General features: G+C 51.6%; 1 protein-coding gene across 1 annotated transcript in view; it reads left to right on the forward strand.

The window, feature by feature from the left end:
- Positions 1-19575, forward strand: part of gfra1b (gdnf family receptor alpha 1b) — a 40729-nt gene that overhangs the window by 18833 nt on the left and 2321 nt on the right. The window contains exons 4-8 of the mRNA XM_023797031.2: positions 11633-11984; positions 12727-12836; positions 12997-13131; positions 16244-16443; positions 17798-17845. Of these exons, the coding sequence (XP_023652799.1) occupies positions 11633-11984; positions 12727-12836; positions 12997-13131; positions 16244-16443; positions 17798-17845 (845 nt within the window). The remainder of the gene's footprint in view (positions 1-11632; positions 11985-12726; positions 12837-12996; positions 13132-16243; positions 16444-17797; positions 17846-19575) is intronic.

Here is a 19575-nt window from a genome sequence, read left to right on the forward strand (position 1 = left end):
GTTTATCACGTTAGGACGATAGTTTGATCGTGTCCGTGGCTGTGTGAATCAGTGCCTATTGGTATATCGCACTAGGACGATAGTTGGTCGTGTCCTTGGCTGTGTGAAACAGTGTCCATTGGTTTATCACGTTAGGACGATAGTTCGGTCGTGTCCTTGGCTGTGTGAAGCAGTGCCCATTGGTATATTGCACTAGGACGATAGTTGGTCGTGTCCGTGGCTGTGTGAATCAGTGCCTATTGGTATGTCGCACTAGGATGATAGTTCAGCCGTGTCCTTGACTGTGGGAAGCAGTGTTCATCAGTTTATCGCACTAGGACGATAGTTCGGTCGTGTCCTTGGCTGTGTGAAACAGTGTCCATTGGTTTATCACGTTAGGACGATAGTTTGATCTTGTCTGTGGCTGTGTGAAGCAGTGTCCATTGGTTTATCACGTTAGGACGATAGTTTGATCTTGTCTGTGGCTGTGTGAAGCAGTGTCCATTGGTGTATCACGTTAGGATGATAGTTTGATCATGTCTGTGGCTGTGTGAAGCAGTGCCTATTGGTATATTGTACTAGGATGATAGTTCGGTCATGTCTGTGGCTGTGTGAAGCAGTGTCCATTGGTATATCGCACTAGGATGATAGTTCGGTCATGTCTGTGGCTGTGTGAAGCAGTGCCTATTGGTATATCGCACTAGGATGATAGTTCGGTCATGTCTGTGGCTGTGTGAAGCAGTGTCCATTGGTATATCGCACTAGGATGATAGTTCGGTCATGTCTGTGGCTGTGTGAAGCAGTGTCCATTGGTATATTGTACTAGGATGATAGTTCGGTCGTGTCCTTGGCTGTGTGAAACAGTGTCCATTGGTTTATCACGTTAGGACGATAGTTTGATCGTGTCCGTGGCTGTGTGAATCAGTGCCTATTGGTATATCGCACTAGGACGATAGTTCGGTCGTGTCCTTGGCTGTGTGAAGCAGTGCCCATTGGTATATTGCACTAGGACGATAGTTGGTCGTGTCATTGGCTGTGTGAAGCAGTGCCTATTGGTATATCGCACTAGGATGATAGTTTGGTCACGTCCTTGGCTGGAAGCAGTGCCCATTGGTATATTGCACTATGACGATAGTTTGGTCGTGTCCTTGACTGTTTGAAGCAGTGCCCATTGGTTTATCTCACCAGAACAATAGTTCATCCGTGTCCTTGACCATGTGAACTATTTTAAAATCTAGCAGACTCTCAGTACTGTTGGCTGTCATTGGTCATGGCTTTGGATCAGTGAAACGAGGCAGTGAGTCAATCAGCTGACAAGCACAGACAGGGGGTCAGGCACAGGGCGCTGCAGTCTATCGACACAAGATTACCTTCAGAGTCATCCTGCTCATGTCCTCTCTGCGGGATCAAATAGAGCTCAACCCCACAGAGAAGTATTCACTCATCTATGCTCTGTGCAGTACGGGGTGATCAGACTGTCACAGCTGGAGCAACACAACAAACATACATGCACACATGCTCTGATGAAATGCATGGTACAGCTGGAAAAGGACTCATGGCCTGACGGACAGCACCACTGACATGCAGACTCACACCCCGATAGACAGCAGCACTCACTCACAGACTCATAGCCTGTCAGACAGCAGCACTGATGCAGAGACTCATGGGCTGATAGACAGTAGCACTGACACATTGACGCATGGCCTGATAGACAGCAGCACTGACACATTGACGCATGGCCTAATAGACAGCAGCACTGACACAGAGACTCACGGCCTGACAGATAGCAGCACTGATGCGCACTCATGACCCAACAGGCCGCAGCACTGACACATTGACTCATGGCCCAACAGACAGCAGCACTGACACATTGACGCATGGCCTGACAGATAGCAGCACTGATGCGCACTCATGGCCCAACAGACAGCAGCACTGACATGCAGACTCACAGCCTGACAGATAGCAGCACTGATACATTGACTCATGGCCCAACAGACAGCAGCACTGACATGCAGACTCACAGCCTGACAGATAGCAGCACTGACACATTGACTCATGGCCCAACAGACAGCAGCACTGACATGCAGACTCAGCCTGACAGATAGCAGCACTGATACATAGAGTGAGACAAAAAAAATGTTTTTCTTTCTTTGCTAAAAATGGGTTTATAAAAACATACATGTGTGTCGTTAGAGCATTTCCCCAGGAAAGGATGCTCCAAATACCTAGGTTATAAAGTCTTACTGCATCCCATAAAATCGCAGACAAATGATATCAGCAGATATATACTTTATACATAATGGGATGCATTTTAACCCATGTTCCCTTTTTAAAAGGGCCGTGTCAGGTCCAGGGATTGCAGTACACACCTGCTTAATTAGCCGTGAGCCCAAGAGGACATTCATTATTCACTGACATAGAGCTGTGCTTATTCTATTGTGTGTAATTAATGCCGGAATACTTTGGAAATTTATGAGAAAGAAAGATGTTTGCGTGCTGGCCGCAGTTCAAAGTGAATGGGGAACGGAATTAATTTTCTGTCTGAATGTTGTCTTTTTTTAATGGAATAAATAAAAGGAACAGCATGCAAACAGGCCCAGGAAGAGAGATACCCGCTATCTTACTTTTGCGGGATCACAGGGAATTAGAGCACTCTCGCTCCTCCAGAGTCACAGAGCATCGCGCCATTTCTGCGTTTTTGACGCACGGGGGCTTTCACACACCTGCTTTGCAGGCTCCATTATTCTGCCATAATTATTTTCAAATGTTAGGTCACTTTATGTCGAAGGTCCCATGAATGAATCACCTAATGGCGAAACGTTACAAAAATGGGATGATCATCTGTCAGATTCATATTCATGCCAAAGAGTTAATATGTGCATAATGTAAAACCATGGATCTGGTTCATGTTATACTGGAATAATCACAGAGGAATGCTGGTAAATAACACAGTAAGTGATGAGCTAAAGCCCTGAGCAGGATTCCCCTACTCCTCAGCGACTCCAAGCTCATTGCTGATCAGATGTTTGAGGGCCTGTTGTTGTTCTTCTGGCCAGTGATCAAAGACTCCAAAAGCACACCCTCACACACAGCCCCCAGGGACAAGCACTGCACAGATATGAAATCCAGGGCGAGGACACTGCCAAGTCTCATTCCAAATGCTATTCCACGGACACTGCATCAATCCCACTGTAAACCACGGCAAGAATCCCAAACGCCTCACTCACAGCTGATTCCCTGCTGCTTATCTCCTTCATTCCTGCACTAGTCTAGCTCTGGGCCCATTCACTAGCTGAGGGCTTCATACCACCCCAGTAAGACTTGTAGAAGCCCAGAAACCGGGAACATACCAGTACCTGGTGATCAAGGGGACCACCGTGATGTAGTTACGCTGCAGTGAATTATGAGATATGAAAGAAATTCATCCCACATGAAAGAACACAAGGTGAAGAAATTTATTGAAGGCACTGTGACAAGAACGCATGCCCTGTTAGACTTGTAGCGATGTTAATAGCCCACAATCAGGTGTCAAAAATTCACAGTTAAGCATTGCTTTCATTAGTCACCTTCAATTGGTATTTTAACCGAATAGCAGAATGACAGATTTTTTAAATCTTTCAGTCAGTTTGGAGCTAGGAGTCGAAAATGGTGTTCAGTGTTGACAGTCAGCACAATCACATCAGATGATGACTTCACTAGCTAACATGACACAATACAGACACCCAGAGGCAATGATATCCACAGAAGATTCTTACTGTGATCCAGAGACAATTCCTGATGCCGCTACTGAGATCCAGAGATGATTCCTGACCTCATTACTGTGATCCAGCAAAGGTTCCTGACCCCTTAACTGTGATCCAGAGAAGGTTCCTGACCCCTTAACTGTGATCCAGAGAAGGTTCCTGTCCTCATAACTGTGATCCAGAGAAGGTTCCTGTCCTCATAACTGTGATCCAGAGAAGGTTCCTGACCTCATAACTGTGATCCAGTGAGGATTCCTGATGCCAGTATTGTGATCCAGTGAGAATTCCTGATGCCATCATTGTGATGCAGAGAGGATTCCTGATGTCTTCACTGTGATGCAGACAGGATTCCTGATGCCGTCATTGTGATGCAGAGAGGATTCCTGATGCCGTCATTGTGATGCAGAGAGGATTCCTGATGCCGTCATTGTGATGCAGAGAGGATTCCTGATGCCAGTATTGTGATCCAGTGAGGATTCCTGATGTCGTCATTGTGATGCAGAGAGTATTCCTGATGCCGTCATTGTGATGCAGAGAGGATTCCTGATGCCGTCATTGTGATGCAGAGAGGATTCCTGATGCCGTCATTGTGATGCAGAGAGGATTCCTGATGCCGTCATTGTGATGCAGAGAGGATTCCTGATGCCAGTATTGTGATCCAGTGAGGATTCCTGATGTCGTCATTGTGATGCAGAGAGTATTCCTGATGCTGTCATTGGGATGCAGAGAGAATTCCTGATGCCTTTATTGTGATCCAGTGAGGATTGATGATGCCGTCATTGGGATGTAGAGAGGATTCCTGATGTTGTCATTGTGATGCAGAGAGGATTCCTGATGCCATCATTGTGATGCAGAGAGGATTCCTGATGCCATCATTGTGATGCAGAGAGGATTCCTGATGCCTTTATTGTAATCCAGTGAGGATTGCTGATGCCGTCATTGTGATCCAGTGAAGATTCCTGATGCCATCATTGTGATCCAGTGAGGATTGCTGATGCCGTCATTGTGATCCAGTGAAGATTCCTGATGCCATTATTGTGATCCAGTGAGGATTCCAGATGCCATTATTGTGATGCAGAGAGGATTCCTGACCCTGGTGCTGTCACGCAGGCACCCGGAGGAGGTGTCCTTTTATATGAGGTAGTGTTTCATTTTTATGTACCGCATTTATGTGTCTGTCGCCTGGGCCCTGTTCGGTGGGGAAACATCCCATGATGTGCATTCAGCCAGGCTAGCAGGCCCTCCCTCTCACAAGGCTGTTATCCTGCCTGCACAGAAGTGGAAACTATCACATCCCCGTGCAAGAGTCGTCTGTACAAACCGTCCTAAGGGCTGTGTCAGAACACGAGCACTTTGTCACACCCCGCCCCCCAAAACCAGAGACTGCAGTGCTGGCTGGCTGTCTGAGCCACCCCCAGGACATCAAGGCAGAGAGCTCGCCGTGGGAGGGGCGACAGCGGCAGTGGCTGTCTGAGCCACCCCCAGGACATCAAGGCAGAGAGCTCGCTGTGGGAGGGGCGGCAGCGGCAGTGGCTGTCTGAGCCACCCCCAGGACATCAAGGCAGAGAGCTCGCCGTGGGAGGGGCGTCAGCGGCAGTGGCTGTCTGAGCCACCCCCAGGACATCAAGGCAGAGAGCTCGCCGTGGGAGGGGCGACAGCGGCAGTGGCTGTCTGAGCCACCCCCAGGACATCAAGGCAGAGAGCTCGCCGTGGGAGGGGCGACAGCGGCAGTGGCTGTCTGAGCCACCCCCAGGACATCAAGGCAGAGAGCTCGCCGTGGGAGGGGCGACAGCGGCAGTGGCTGTCTGAGCCACCCCCAGGACATCAAGGCAGAGAGCTCGCCGTGGGAGGGGCGACAGCGGCAGTGGCTGTCTGAGCCACCCCCAGGACATCAAGGCAGAGAGCTCGCCGTGGGAGGGGCGACAGCGGCAGTGGCTGTCTGAGCCACCCCCAGGACATCAAGGCAGAGAGCTCGCCGTGGGAGGGGCGGCAGCGGCAGCGGCAGTGGCTGTCTGAGCCACCCCCAGGACATCAAGGCAGAGAGCTCGCCGTGGGAGGGGCGTCAGCGGCAGTGGCTGTCTGAGCCACCCCCAGGACATCAAGGCAGAGAGCTCGCCGTGGGAGGGGCGACAGCGGCAGTGGCTGTCTGAGCCACCCCCAGGACATCAAGGCAGAGAGCTCGCCGTGGGAGGGGCGACAGCGGCAGTGGCTGTCTGAGCCACCCCCAGGACATCAAGGCAGAGAGCTCGCCGTGGGAGGGGCGACAGCGGCAGTGGCTGTCTGAGCCACCCCCAGGACATCAAGGCAGAGAGCTCGCCGTGGGAGGGGCGACAGCGGCAGTGGCTGTCTGAGCCACCCCCAGGACATCAAGGCAGAGAGCTCGCCGTGGGAGGGGCGACAGCGGCAGTGGCTGTCTGAGCCACCCCCAGGACATCAAGGCAGAGAGCTCGCCGTGGGAGGGGCGACAGCGGCAGTGGCTGTCTGAGCCACCCCCAGGACATCAAGGCAGAGAGCTCGCCGTGGGAGGGGCGACAGCGGCAGTGGCTGTCTGAGCCACCCCCAGGACATCAAGGCAGAGAGCTCGCCGTGGGAGGGGCGACAGCGGCAGTGGCTGTCTGAGCCACCCCCAGGACATCAAGGCAGAGAGCTCGCGGTGGGAGGGGCGACAGCGGCAGTGGCTGTCTGAGCCACCCCCAGGACATCAAAGCAGAGAGCTCGCTGTGGGAGGGGCGACAGCGGCAGTGGCTGTCTGAGCCACCCCCAGGACATCAAGGCAGAGAGCTCGCTGTGGGAGGGGCGACAGCGGCAGTGGCTCTCATTCCAGACAGGCCTCGGTTTTTCATTTCCTCTGGAAAATGAGTGACAGCGTGTTCCCCCATCGTCCACAGTGGCTTATACCAGCGGGCTCGGGGTGGCGCTTCACCCCAATGGATGCTCAGACACTGTGCCCCGGAGGAATCGCCCGGACACCGCCCCCTGGAGGAAGCGCTTGGACACTGCCCGCGGAGGAAGCACACACCGGTGGTAATCAATTATAGGGGTCATGGCCCCAGCTGATCCGATTTGCTGCAAGGCCATGTGGCATCTTTTGGAGGGGCAGCTGTTGGGGGGGGGGGCAGAGGGAGGGAGACCCCTGTCCCAGGGGTCCCCCCTCAGCTTTCTGCCTCCATCACAGGTTCAGTCCCAGGTCTGGACACCAGATAACCTTCCCACGCCCTGGTTGTTTGTCAACCAAAAGCAATATAGGGGGAGGCGTTTTAAAGCCCTGTGGAGTGGCCATTTAGGACCACGCACACACATTCACACACACACACAGATTCACACTCGCATATACACACACACACATTTACACACACACGCACAGACTCACACTCGCATATACACACACATTTACACACACGCACACAGACTCACACTCGCATATACACACACACACACACATTTACACACACGCACACAGACTCACACTCGCATATACACACACACACACACATTTACACACTCACACTTGCATATGCACACACACGAAGGTGCATGCACACAAACACACACACACATACAGTTCATATATTCCTGTCTTTGTGGGGACTCTCCATTCATTTCTATGGGCATAACCCTAATCCTAACTATCATAACCCTAATCCTAACTATCATAACCCTAATCTTAACCCTAATCCATAAGTAAGCTTATGCCAAAATACAAGACTTTTGGCATGTTTCGTTTTTTAATTGCATTGTTAGACATTTATAAAACTGAGACCTTTTGTGGAGACCTGAAAAACATCCCCAGAATCTAAAAAGTAATAGGTTTTACCGCAATATGGGGACATTTCATCCCCACAGTGTGGTAAATACAAAACATGAGCACACACACATTCTGCACAAGCAAAAACACCCTGCACACAGACACAAACATGCTCACACACACCACACACACATCAGCCCACCCTTTATGTCTACACCGAACAGCCACTCTGAATTTCTCTAATGCTTTTGCTGTTGTTTTCCGCCGCACTGCAGTCCTGCTGCAAATGGTGTGCTTACTTAATACAGTAACCGATACCATCGCAGAGGTAAGCAGCAGGGTGCGGTATGTGGCTGACTGATGGGGGGGTAATGATAATGTGTACATGTCACATGGTGCGTTACAGCACTGCTGGGTTGGGGGCAGTCTATAATGTGTACGCGTAACATGGTGCGTTACAACACTGCTGGGTCGGGGGCAGTCTATAATGTGTACATGTCACATGGTGCATTACAGCACTGCTGGGTTGGGGGCAGTCTATAATGTGTACATGTCACATGGTGCATTACAGCACTGCTGGGTCGGGGGCAGTCTATAATGTGTACATGTCACATGGTGCATTACAGCACTGCTGGGTTGGGGGCAGTCTATAATGTGTACATGTCACATGGTGCATTACAGCACTGCTGGGTCGGGGGCAGTCTATAATGTGTACATGTCACATGGTGCGTTACAGCACTGCTGGGTTGGGGGCAGTCTATAATGTGTACATGTCACATGGTGCGTTACAGCACTGCTGGGTCGGGGGCAGTCTATAATGTGTACATGTCACATGGTGCGTTACAGCACTGCTGGGTCGGGGGCAGTCTATAATGTGTACATGTCACATGGTGCGTTACAGCACTGCTGGGTCGGGGGCAGTCTATAATGTGTACATGTCACATGGTGCGTTACAGCACTGCTGGGTGGGGGGCAGTCTATAATGTGTACATGTCACATGGTGCATTACAGCACTGCTGGGTCGGGGGCAGTCTATAATGTGTACATGTCACATGGTGCATTACAGCACTGCTGGGTCGGGGGCAGTCTATAATGTGTACATGTCACATGGTGCATTACAGCACTGCTGGGTCAGGGGCAGTCTATAATGTGTACATGTCACATGGTGCGTTACAGCACTGCTGGGTCGGGGGTAGTCTATAATGTGTATGCGTAACATGGTGCGTTACAGCACTGCTGGGTCGGGGGCAGTCTATAATGTGTACATGTCACATGGTGCGTTACAGCACTGCTGGGTCGGGGGAAGTCTATAATGTGTACGCGTAACATGGTGCGTTACAACACTGGTACAGGGCTGACCTGTGGGGGGGCAATGATAATGCGTACATGTTACAAGGTGTGATACAAGGCTAAGTGGTGGGGGGGGGGGGGCAGTGATAATGTGTACGTGTAACAGGGTGCGATACGGGGCTGACGGGTGGGGGCCAGTGATAATGTGTACGTGTAACAGGGTGCGATACGGGGCTGACGGGTGGGGGCCAGTGATAATGTGTACGTGTAACAGGGTGCGATACGGGGCTGACGGGTGGGGGCCAGTGATAATGTGTACGTGTAACAGGGTGCGATACGGGGCTGACGGGTGGGGGCCAGTGATAATGTGTACGTGTAACAGGGTGCGATACGGGGCTGACGGGTGGGGGCCAGTGATAATGTGTACGTGTAACAGGGTGCGATACGGGGCTGACGGGTGGGGGCCAGTGATAATGTGTACGTGTAACAGGGTGCGATACGGGGCTGACGGGTGGGGGCCAGTGATAATGTGTACGTGTAACAGGGTGCGATACGGGGCTGACGGGTGGGGGCCAGTGATAATGTGTACGTGTAACAGGGTGCGATACGGGGCTGACGGGTGGGGGCCAGTGATAATGTGTACGTGTAACAGGGTGCGATACGGGGCTGACGGGTGGGGGCCAGTGATAATGTGTACGTGTAACAGGGTGCGATACGGGGCTGACGGGTGGGGGCCAGTGATAATGTGTACGTGTCACAGGGTGCGATACGGGGCTGACGGGTGGGGGCCAGTGATAATGTGTACGTGTAACAGGGTGCGATACGGGGCTGACGGGTGGGGGCCAGTGATAATGTGTACGTGTAACAGGGTGCGATACGGGGCTGACGGGTGGGGGCCAGTGATAATGTGTACGTGTAACAGGGTGCGATACGGGGCTGACGGGTGGGGGCCAGTGATAATGTGTACGTGTCACAGGGTGCGATACGGGGCTGACGGGTGGGGGCCAGTGATAATGTGTACGTGTAACAGGGTGCGATACGGGGCTGACGGGTGGGGGCCAGTGATAATGTGTACGTGTAACAGGGTGCGATACGGGGCTGACGGGTGGGGGCCAGTGATAATGTGTACGTGTCACAGGGTGCGATACGGGGCTGACGGGTGGGGGCCAGTGATAATGTGTACGTGTAACAGTGTGAGATACGGGGCTGACGGGTGGGGGCCAGTGATAATGTGTACGTGTAACAGGGTGCGATACGGGGCTGACGGGTGGGGGCCAGTGATAATGTGTACGTGTCACAGGGTGCGATACGGGGCTGACGGGTGGGGGCCAGTGATAATGTGTACGTGTAACAGGGTGCGATACGGGGCTGACGGGTGGGGGCCAGTGATAATGTGTACGTGTAACAGGGTGCGATACGGGGCTGATGGGTGGGGGCCAGTGATAATGTGTATGTGCACCTTGTAACACCTAGAAAAGAGTATGATTCTGAGAAAAGGGTTTTGTCTTTGAAGCGGTTTGATAACACGTTTGTCAGTCATTCCTACATACTTGTGAACATGGACGTCAGTGATTGCTGTGATTGATAGACTCATATCAATCTCTCTGTGGTGACTGGTTAACAGATGACAGTTTCTCTTCGGTGATTGGTTAACAGATGGCAGTCTATCTTCGGTGATTGGTTAACAGATAGCAGTCTCTCTGCGGTGATTGCTTAACAGATGGCAGTCTCTCTGCGGTGATTGTTTAAAAGATGGCAGTCTCACTGCAGTGGTTGGTACGCTCGCACTGCATTGCCCAGTGCTGAACTCCCAGCACTCTCAGTCAATTGGCCTTGTAAAAATCCCTATTAGCAATATGTGCCCTATCCTATGTATGAGACATAATCAAGGAAAAGTAAAATATATGGGTTAGATGGAGAAATACTCTGCTTTGGATTCTTAATTACAGTGGCTCAACAAGAACAAAGAGCAATTATGGAATTAAGGGAACTCTGCATCCTGTCATTAATGCTTCGTAAAGTGTAAAGACTGCATCCTTTGTAAGAATTTACCCAGAATCCCTCTCCTGATGTTAATAAGGGCTTTTTTGCCCTGACCTCCCCGTGTTTGGAAACCATAGTTACACAGCGATGCCCCCACCCTCCTGCTTACCCTCCAGGGGGTGTGCAGCTGTTGGACAGCTATTCATATCCGTAGGTCCATGATCATCTGTCTGTCTGCCAGTTTGGAGCCATGTCTCTTCTGTCACACTCTGTCCCTTTCCCTGTGTCCATCTCTCTGTCCCTTTCCCTGTGTCCATCTCTCTGTCCCTTTCCCTGTGTCCATCTCTCTGTCCCTTTCCCTGTGTCCGTCTCTCAGTCCCTGTTCGTGTCCCACAGACAGACACACAGGCATGCATTCTTGTTTATTTGTGCCTGGAAACATGGAATGAACACGTCCCAGATCCTGCAAATGTCAGTTCCCCCCCCCCCCCCATAAGACCACTTTCTGACCTTCACCGGCTGCTGGGGATGTTGGCTCACAGGAGCTTGACCTTTCAGAAAGAGCACTTACCTTCAGGGCAGAAATACCCATGATGCTTTGGTGCCAGTCAGCCCTGGAGCCCTTACAGTCCTGGTCCTGGGAGCTCGGCTCCCTACACCAGCGATGTGACATCAGCGGTCAGAGAGGCGAACTTTGGGCTCATCAGAGCAGCTAACAATGGAGGCTTTGATATGATCAGCAGAGCGCTTTTGAAGACAACTTCTTAGAGAGTGTGACCGTGAGTCAGTGCTGGGGGGGGGGGGGGGGCAGCACTGTGTCAGCAGAGCCCCGAACGTGAGGCTGGTGTCTGTTACACCAGGGGATGACGCTCTTACCCCCCTCCCCCAACAGGCGAGCCGGCCGTGACCAAGGAGAACAACTGCCTGAATGCAGCCAAGGCTTGCAACCTGAACGACACCTGCAAGAAGTACCGCTCGGCCTACATCAGCCCCTGCACCACCCGCGTCTCCACCGCCGAGGTGTGCAACCGGCGCAAGTGCCACAAGGCCCTGCGCCAGTTCTTCGACAAGGTGCCGCCCAAGTACAGCTACAGCATGCTGTTCTGCCCGTGCCCGAGTGCGCCCCAGTCGGCCTGCCTTGAACGACGCCGCCAGACCATCGTGCCCGTGTGCTCCTACGAGGACCGCGAGAAGCCCAACTGCCTGTCACTGCAGGAAAGCTGCAAGAGCAACTACATCTGCAGGTAGGCACTGGCGGAGGACAGTGTGCCATTCATGCTGGGAACTGCAGCCTTACTAATACACATATACAGTATACAGTTAGTGCAATACTTGCAGGGCAGACTATTATACATGACAAGTTAGTACAGGTAGGACAGTATCAGTGTGTATGTACAGGTAGGACAGTATCAGTGTGTATGTACAGGTAGGACAGTACCAGTGTGTATGTACAGGTAGGACAGTATCAGTGTGTATGTACAGGTAGGACAGTATCAGTGTGTATGTACAGGTAGGACAGTACCAGTTGCCGGGCGGGTGGACCGGAGGGCGGGCAGGCGAGCGGCGGCGTCCTCCTGATGAAGTCTCTGTCTAATTAGCTGCTTGGTGGGTGGGAGCCACAGTTCAGGGCGGCGATACGCCTGCCGGGCGGCAGCCACAGTTCTGGGCGGGGACACGCCCGGCGGGCGGGAGCCACAGTTCAGGGCGGGGACACGACTGGCGGACGGGAGCCACAGTTCTGGGCGGCGATACGCCCGGCGGGCGGGAGCCACAGTTCAGGGCGGGGACACGCCCGGCGGGCGGCAGCCACAGTTCAGGGCGGGGACACGACTGGCGGACGGGAGCCACAGTTCTGGGCGGCGATACGCCCGCCGGGCGGCAGCCACAGTTCAGGGCGGGGACACGCCTGGCGGGGTTCCTGGCAGCGCCAGCACCTCACGCCTGGGGCCAAGCTGAAGACGGCCGCTGTCCGCATTTCTCCTGCAGGTCGCGGCTCGCTGACTTCTTTGCCAACTGCCAGCCGGAGCCACGTTCGCTGTCCGGGTGCTTGAAGGAGAACTACGGAGACTGCCTGCTCTCCTACTCCGGCCTCATCGGTGAGTCGCACAGCCCCCCAGCCCGATACCCAAGCCAGCGCCGCTCTCTCCATGCCATCTCAGACCCATCAGCTCCTAAGGCTCCTGCCACTTGGGGCTCAGATTGTCCTCTTAGCTCACCACGATGCGGCAGCCCTCATGCCTCTCTGTGCCCCCCCAGGTACAGCGATGACGCCCAACTACCTGCGATTGTCACATCTCAGCGTGTCTCCTTGGTGCGACTGCAGCAGCAGCGGGAACAGCAAGGAGGAGTGCGACAGATTCACATCGTTTTTCACAGACAACCGCTGCCTGAGTGAGTCATGCACACCTGTGCCCATACGCACACCCGGCACTCTCACGCACCTTCGCGAACGTGCCACCGACAGTACAAGGTCACACTGGATCATAGTTGATCTGTGGCACTTAATCTGCTGATCACCACCTCTATCAATTGGTGGGATTGAAAGTCAATTTTAAAAAAACTCCACGCCTCACACACCAGAAACTGCCTCTCCCATCCCCTAACCCCTCTGCGCATCCCGGACCGGCAGCCACGTGAGACCAAGGGCACCTCTGTGAGACTGAGGGACGAAACCACCAAACGGGCATTTAAGTCCAGAAGCTTCATTTCTGCATTTCTTCCAGGATTAATGATCGAAAAAGCGGTGATAATGTTGTGAGCTTTCTTTTCACGTATGGCACCTATTTAATTAAAAGCCGTTTGAGGCGCTTTTAAAAGCCGTGTTCCATGCCACGCTTCTCAAGAGAACAGTTCTGCTGAATGAAAAATCACAGAAACCTATCAGGCCTTCCAAACACATGTACTAAATGGATGGGGTGCTTTTTAGAGCTGTGTGTAGTGAGTGTAATTAAATATGTGACGACAGTGTGGTCTACACAGATCTGCACAACAATAACGTAGATGGATGAAGTATATTTACAGCAAACATGAGATGAGTGCAGTACATAGCTATGTAGAGAGACTGAGAGGGTGGACCGTGTGTATGCCACAAAGGGAAGGCAGTGTGGTCTCCATTGATATAGAGACTCTAGACAGGGTGGTCTGTGTATATGGGAAAAGTAAATGCAGTGTGGTCCCCACAGATATAGACAGAGACTGTGGACAGGGTGGTCTGTATGTCTGGGGCAAAGGTAAGGCAGTGTGGTCTCCATAGATATAGACAGAGATTGTAGACAAGGTGGTCTGTATGTATGGCACAAATGGAAGGTAGTGTGGTCCCCAGAGATGTAAAACCACGGTCCTGATAGATTTGGACTGTCGGATGTGTTTGACTACAGCCAGGACAGACTTGGACACCGCAGGGCTGGAGCTGAGACCAGGTGTCAGTGCTGGATTTAGTGCTTCACCGCGTGAGAGCAGCTAGTTTGCAGGTCCCAGCTTCCTCGAGAGGCCCTGCCTCTACCGAATTAATAACATGCTGTATTTTGACAGTGAGTTATTTAAAATCAGATTGCTTGGGCTGGAGCAGAATGGAGTTTACTGTGAGAAAAAACAGAAAAATGCTTTTTCACTCCGTAAAATTTTTTTCTGAGAGGTGGAGGTGAGTGGGGGGGAGGGGGCAGTTTCTGGCGGCTTCCAGCCCCGTCATGGAGGGCACCCAGAGGAAGGGCCTGGCCACTAGCGCCCAGAGCTGCTAAGGGGACAGATGCTGCTTTTTCAGCAGTTGGGTTTTGAGCCTGTCCTGAACCGCAATGCCCCTGGCTTCCTAGGCAGGGTAACCCTCTCGGGGCTCTGCAGAGAGAGAAGCACTCCCCTATACCATGTTATCTTGAAAATTACCGTGATGAAGAGCCACGGTGAAACATGACTGGAAAGAGGTTTGTCTCATGAAATACGATTGGACAAAAAGCAGGTCCCTCACGGTCCACTGGGCTGGACTCCAGCCTTTTCTTCTTGCTGTAAATAGCGTTCCTGCGTTCGGTAAATTTCCTTGTTTACCTACTCTGGTTAATTTCCATGGAACCACAAGCAGCTGTGATACTCTGTCTGCTGGAAGCACACATCATTAACCAGCCGCCACGCACTACACAGAGATAATTAGCACTTCTGCTAATGTTTGCCGTTGTCAACAGCAGCATTTGCTTATAGCTGTTGATCTACATTTATCTCCCAAACTTGTCCCATGACTGTCAACTTTGAGGGCTTATTCTTAATCTTTTAATGAACCTTTAAGCTTCTTGGGTTCTCCAGGTGATGCTCCCCCTCTTATGGGGACCATTTCCACACTATGGTTCACCTAAGTGGAAGCTTTAAGCATTTAGCCATTCTATAACGTGTCCACCTTCTCCAAAGCAATTAAACTGCATGCCAAATTTATCTTAGTGGTACTCACTTTATGTTTACGTCTCTTAAAAACTTTATTACATTACAGTTTTGTACAATGGTAGTTTTTTTTTGCAGATACAAGTTACTTTTTCTGCCTCTGAAAATTAAATTGGCCTCATCTGTTTACTTTGTCAGCAGTTTTTAAACAGATAGATGAAAACCATGAAATAAGCTCCACCGTTGCTTTGCGTCGTATAAACAAGCCATAAATAAATTACAAATGCTGATTATTTTCAAAAGCACGTCTCGGATTTCCGGCTCTTTCCGGGCCCTGTCCGCTCCCACCCCGTGTCACTTTACAGTTACAGTCTGCAGGACCTGTCCACGTACCCCCCCGCAGGGATCTATCCCAGAGACGAGCTGCCAAAGCAAGACCAATGGCTTGTTTTAAAGATAAATAAGCAGTAATTAACACAGGACGCTGAAGGTGTTGACACCCAAACAGTGTCTTACGTGTTTGCATGTTAAGCAGCCCTGCGGGGGGGCGCTGTAAAGGTAAACGCCACAGAGTGTAAACACGGCTTTACCCAAAACCTCATGCATGCTTCACCTCTCCAGTGTTCTGAGCTCATTTCATAGAATTTGCAGATTGTTTTGGAGCAGTAAAGAATATCAAAGCGCATCTACTGAGACCATGCAGAGTCAGCACCTCCCGCGCGCCGCTCGTGTGACAGATAGCGCTTCGCAAAAAGGATGTGCTGTCGTTAGACCCGAAGGCGCTGGGCCTGCTGTAGCTACAGAAAAAGCCTCCTTCCTGAGTGGAAATGTGTTCCCGCTTCGCTTGCGGTATCAACACGTTATTTATATAGACAGATATGCGCATACTTATTGAACCCTGAGCAACAGTGTATGAAATTAAATGCTTTGTTTTCCAGCTAATTATGAAAACAACATTACAAATTGTTAAAATTGTATGAAGCACCATAGGGTTGGGATGATATTAATTTTATGTTTTTATTAATTCTGTTTAATAATACTATTTGTTTGTCTGAGAGCTTGAGCAGAATAATAAGCAGTACAAGCCCCAGCTTAGGTGGCACAAGCTGGTGTGGTGACACTTCCTCTCCGTGTCCTGCAGAGAGCGCCATCCAGGCGTTCGGCAACGGTACGGACGTGGGGGTATGGCAGCCCGTGCCCCCAGTGCACAGCTCGACAGCAGCTGCCTCGCCGTCGCAGAGAGCTGGGGAGCGCTCCCCCAATGACCTGGATCTCAGCGTGTTCACCCACCGGCCCGACACCGTCCGTGGCTCCGTGTACCACTTCTGTGGGAACCTGCAGGTAAAAGGACACATTGCTGGCCCCCAGCCGGCAGGGCGCACCAGTCCATCAAAGCTCATCCTAGTTCTCTCTCTCACTCTGTCCCATCACATTCCCAGGGCCCGTTTCCATTCTGCTAATCTAAGGACTTCAGGATGTGTTTATAACCACATTAATTTCAGTCATTTCCAAAAATCAGTCCTTTGTTTAAAAAAGCTGCTGCCGCAGAAGTGAGCCCTGTGGACCCCCAGTGACTGAGGGCTTGGTGTCTGTACAACTGCCCTCATCTGCTGTTAGATCACAGTGCTTGTGGATCTGATTAATGAAGCTAAAGGAATTACACCGTAACATTTCATACCTATGACTGACCAGAAAACTAGAAGAGCTGGTCCTACAGTCTTTGTTTCCAACTTCATGCTGCAATAACAGCTAAGAGGTGTAGCTCTTCTTCAGACTCTTGTTAATTTCTATGCTTTGGCGTGTAATTTATGTCCACCACTTGTGCTCACAGTGAGTTGAAGTTTTTTTCCCACACAACCCAAGGAAACCTGTTAGCCTATGATCTCTCACATCTCCTGCAAATCACCACTTTCGGCTGCAAGCTGGAGGGGGCGCTGTGCTTCTGTGGGTGGATGGTATTGGGCGGGGGGGGGGGGGCGATGCCCCACCGCTCTGCTGACCTTCAGAATCCCGCTTTATCTGGAAAAGCCGCCCCTCCGCTTTTTAAGCGGAAAACCACCTTAAATGTTTGTTTTTAAAACGCGATGCTATCAGATGCACATCCATATTTTTAATGCCCCTATTTATCACGTTAGTTTAATAGTGTTAATATGATTTATGCGGTCTGACTTTCTGTGTCGCGCGGACCTCCTGCTGCGTGATTAATCACGCACTTCTATCTTATTTTCCAGAAGTTTCTTGTTATTCCCCTGCTACGTGCGCGTGTGCGCTGCGATCGCGCGCTGGGCTCAGGTGAAGGCGCTTCATCACGGGGGCCCGTCCACAGCACTGACAGAGCGGCCTGTCATCTCTCATCCTGTCACACACTGTGCACGAGGTGGCCGGCATCCTCGTTAGATATAACAGCACTCTCCTGGATGGTCCTGGAGACAGAACTGGTGCGGGGGTGCGGCCCAGACCCCACCCATAGACCACCTGGGCCACCCAGGAAGTGATGCAACCGTTACTGCAGATACACAACTACTTGAAGCCCTCTTAACAGTCGGCACTCACACCCTGGCCAGCTAGACCCTCCCTCAGCATAAGGGCGCGAGATCTTCTGTGCCGTCAGAAATAGTAGATGTACCTGCTGAAAATGCTTGGTTATCGCTATTGGGCGAAAGCTGCTTTGACCTGCCTCTCTCGCCTCCCATAGGCCCAGAAGCTGAGGTCGAACAACACTACTGACCCAGTGCTGTGCATGGTGAGTCCCTCCCCACCCCGGCATAGTCTGCTTTGACACGCCCCCCCCCCTGTCCTCTCGGCTCTGCTCAACACACATTTCCAAGCCCCAGATCAGCTGCACAGCCACCCTGTTGGGAAGCTCTCAGTCACATGGTGTTTTTCCCCAAAAATCAATTGGGCCACTTTCAGTGTGTTCAAAAAGGCCCAGGCAATTGTGTGCTGAGCTCAAAGCCGCCCCGGGCACTGTACTGATAACACCTGCCGAAACTGGCCATGACACGTGTGCAGAGAACCATTGATCGCAAACGTCTGAGGAGAGATGGCATGCTGGGGACAGTCATGTGACCCAGAGAGACGGCATGCTGGGAATAGACGTGTGACCTGGAGAGCTCCCTCACCCCACAGGGAGGCGGAAGTGTTTATTAGACTGATGTGTGGACAGACACAGACAGACAGGCAAAGATAGACAGACCAAGACAAGGAGAGTCAGACAGGGAGAGAGACAGACAGACATATAGGGTGATACAGACAGAGAGATGGACAGACAGAAACAGGGAGAGGGAGAAAAAGACAGAGACAAACTGAGACATGGGGAGACATACAGAGACAGGGAGAGAGACAGACAAACATAAAGACTTACAAACAGACAGGGAAAGAAACAGAGATACGGATGGAAAGACAAACAGACAGCTACAAGGATGGATAGAAAGACATACAGAGCGACAGACAAATGGGCAGGCAGACGTTATTTAAAATAGCGTTTGTGCTTTTCTGTGTTTGCGGGGCCACACTTGATTTCCACCTTATCTGCTGCGATTGAAAGTGCGTTAAATGTCAGTGTACATGATAAGCCAGCGTCAGTCTGCGGGGTGACATTTATACGCCCATCCCGGGGGCCCTGCGCCCACAACCCCCAGCCTCCGACAGGCGCGCAATCGCCCTCGTCAATATTAAAAGCCATTTTCAAAGTACACCGCAGCCACAAGCCAGGCTAATTCAGAGAAAACCAATTTCACCCCTTTAAACCTGACACCGAATAACGCAGCAGTGAGGAAGGCGCTTTCCTGCAGAGCGCTCCCTGCCTGCTGGACCTTTCACGTCTCTTAGTGGTTATTCACACACATGCAGACACACACACACACGTACACGCACTGAGACACACATGTACACGCACACAGACACACACACATGTACACGCACACAGACACACACACACGCACACAGACACACACACACGCACACAGACACACACACACACGTACACGCACACAGACACACACACACACGTACACGCACACAGACACACACACACACGTACACAGACACACACACATGTACACGCACACAGACACACACACACACGTACACAGACACACACACATGTACACGCACACACACACACACACGTACACGTACACAGACACACACACATGTACACGCACACAGACACACACACATGTACACGCACACAGACACACACACATGTACACGCACACAGACACGCACACACGTACACGCACACAGACACACACACACGTACACAGACACACACACACGTACACGCACACAGACACGCACACACGTACACGCACACAGACACACACACACGTACACGCACACATACACACACACTCACACATACATACACACACACACATACATACACTCACACATACATACACTCACACATACATACACACACACGTACACAGACACACACACATGTACACGCACACACACACACACACA

This window comes from Paramormyrops kingsleyae, chromosome 20 (assembly GCF_048594095.1).
Source record: "Paramormyrops kingsleyae isolate MSU_618 chromosome 20, PKINGS_0.4, whole genome shotgun sequence".
NCBI classification, from domain to species: Eukaryota; Metazoa; Chordata; class Actinopteri; order Osteoglossiformes; family Mormyridae; genus Paramormyrops; species Paramormyrops kingsleyae.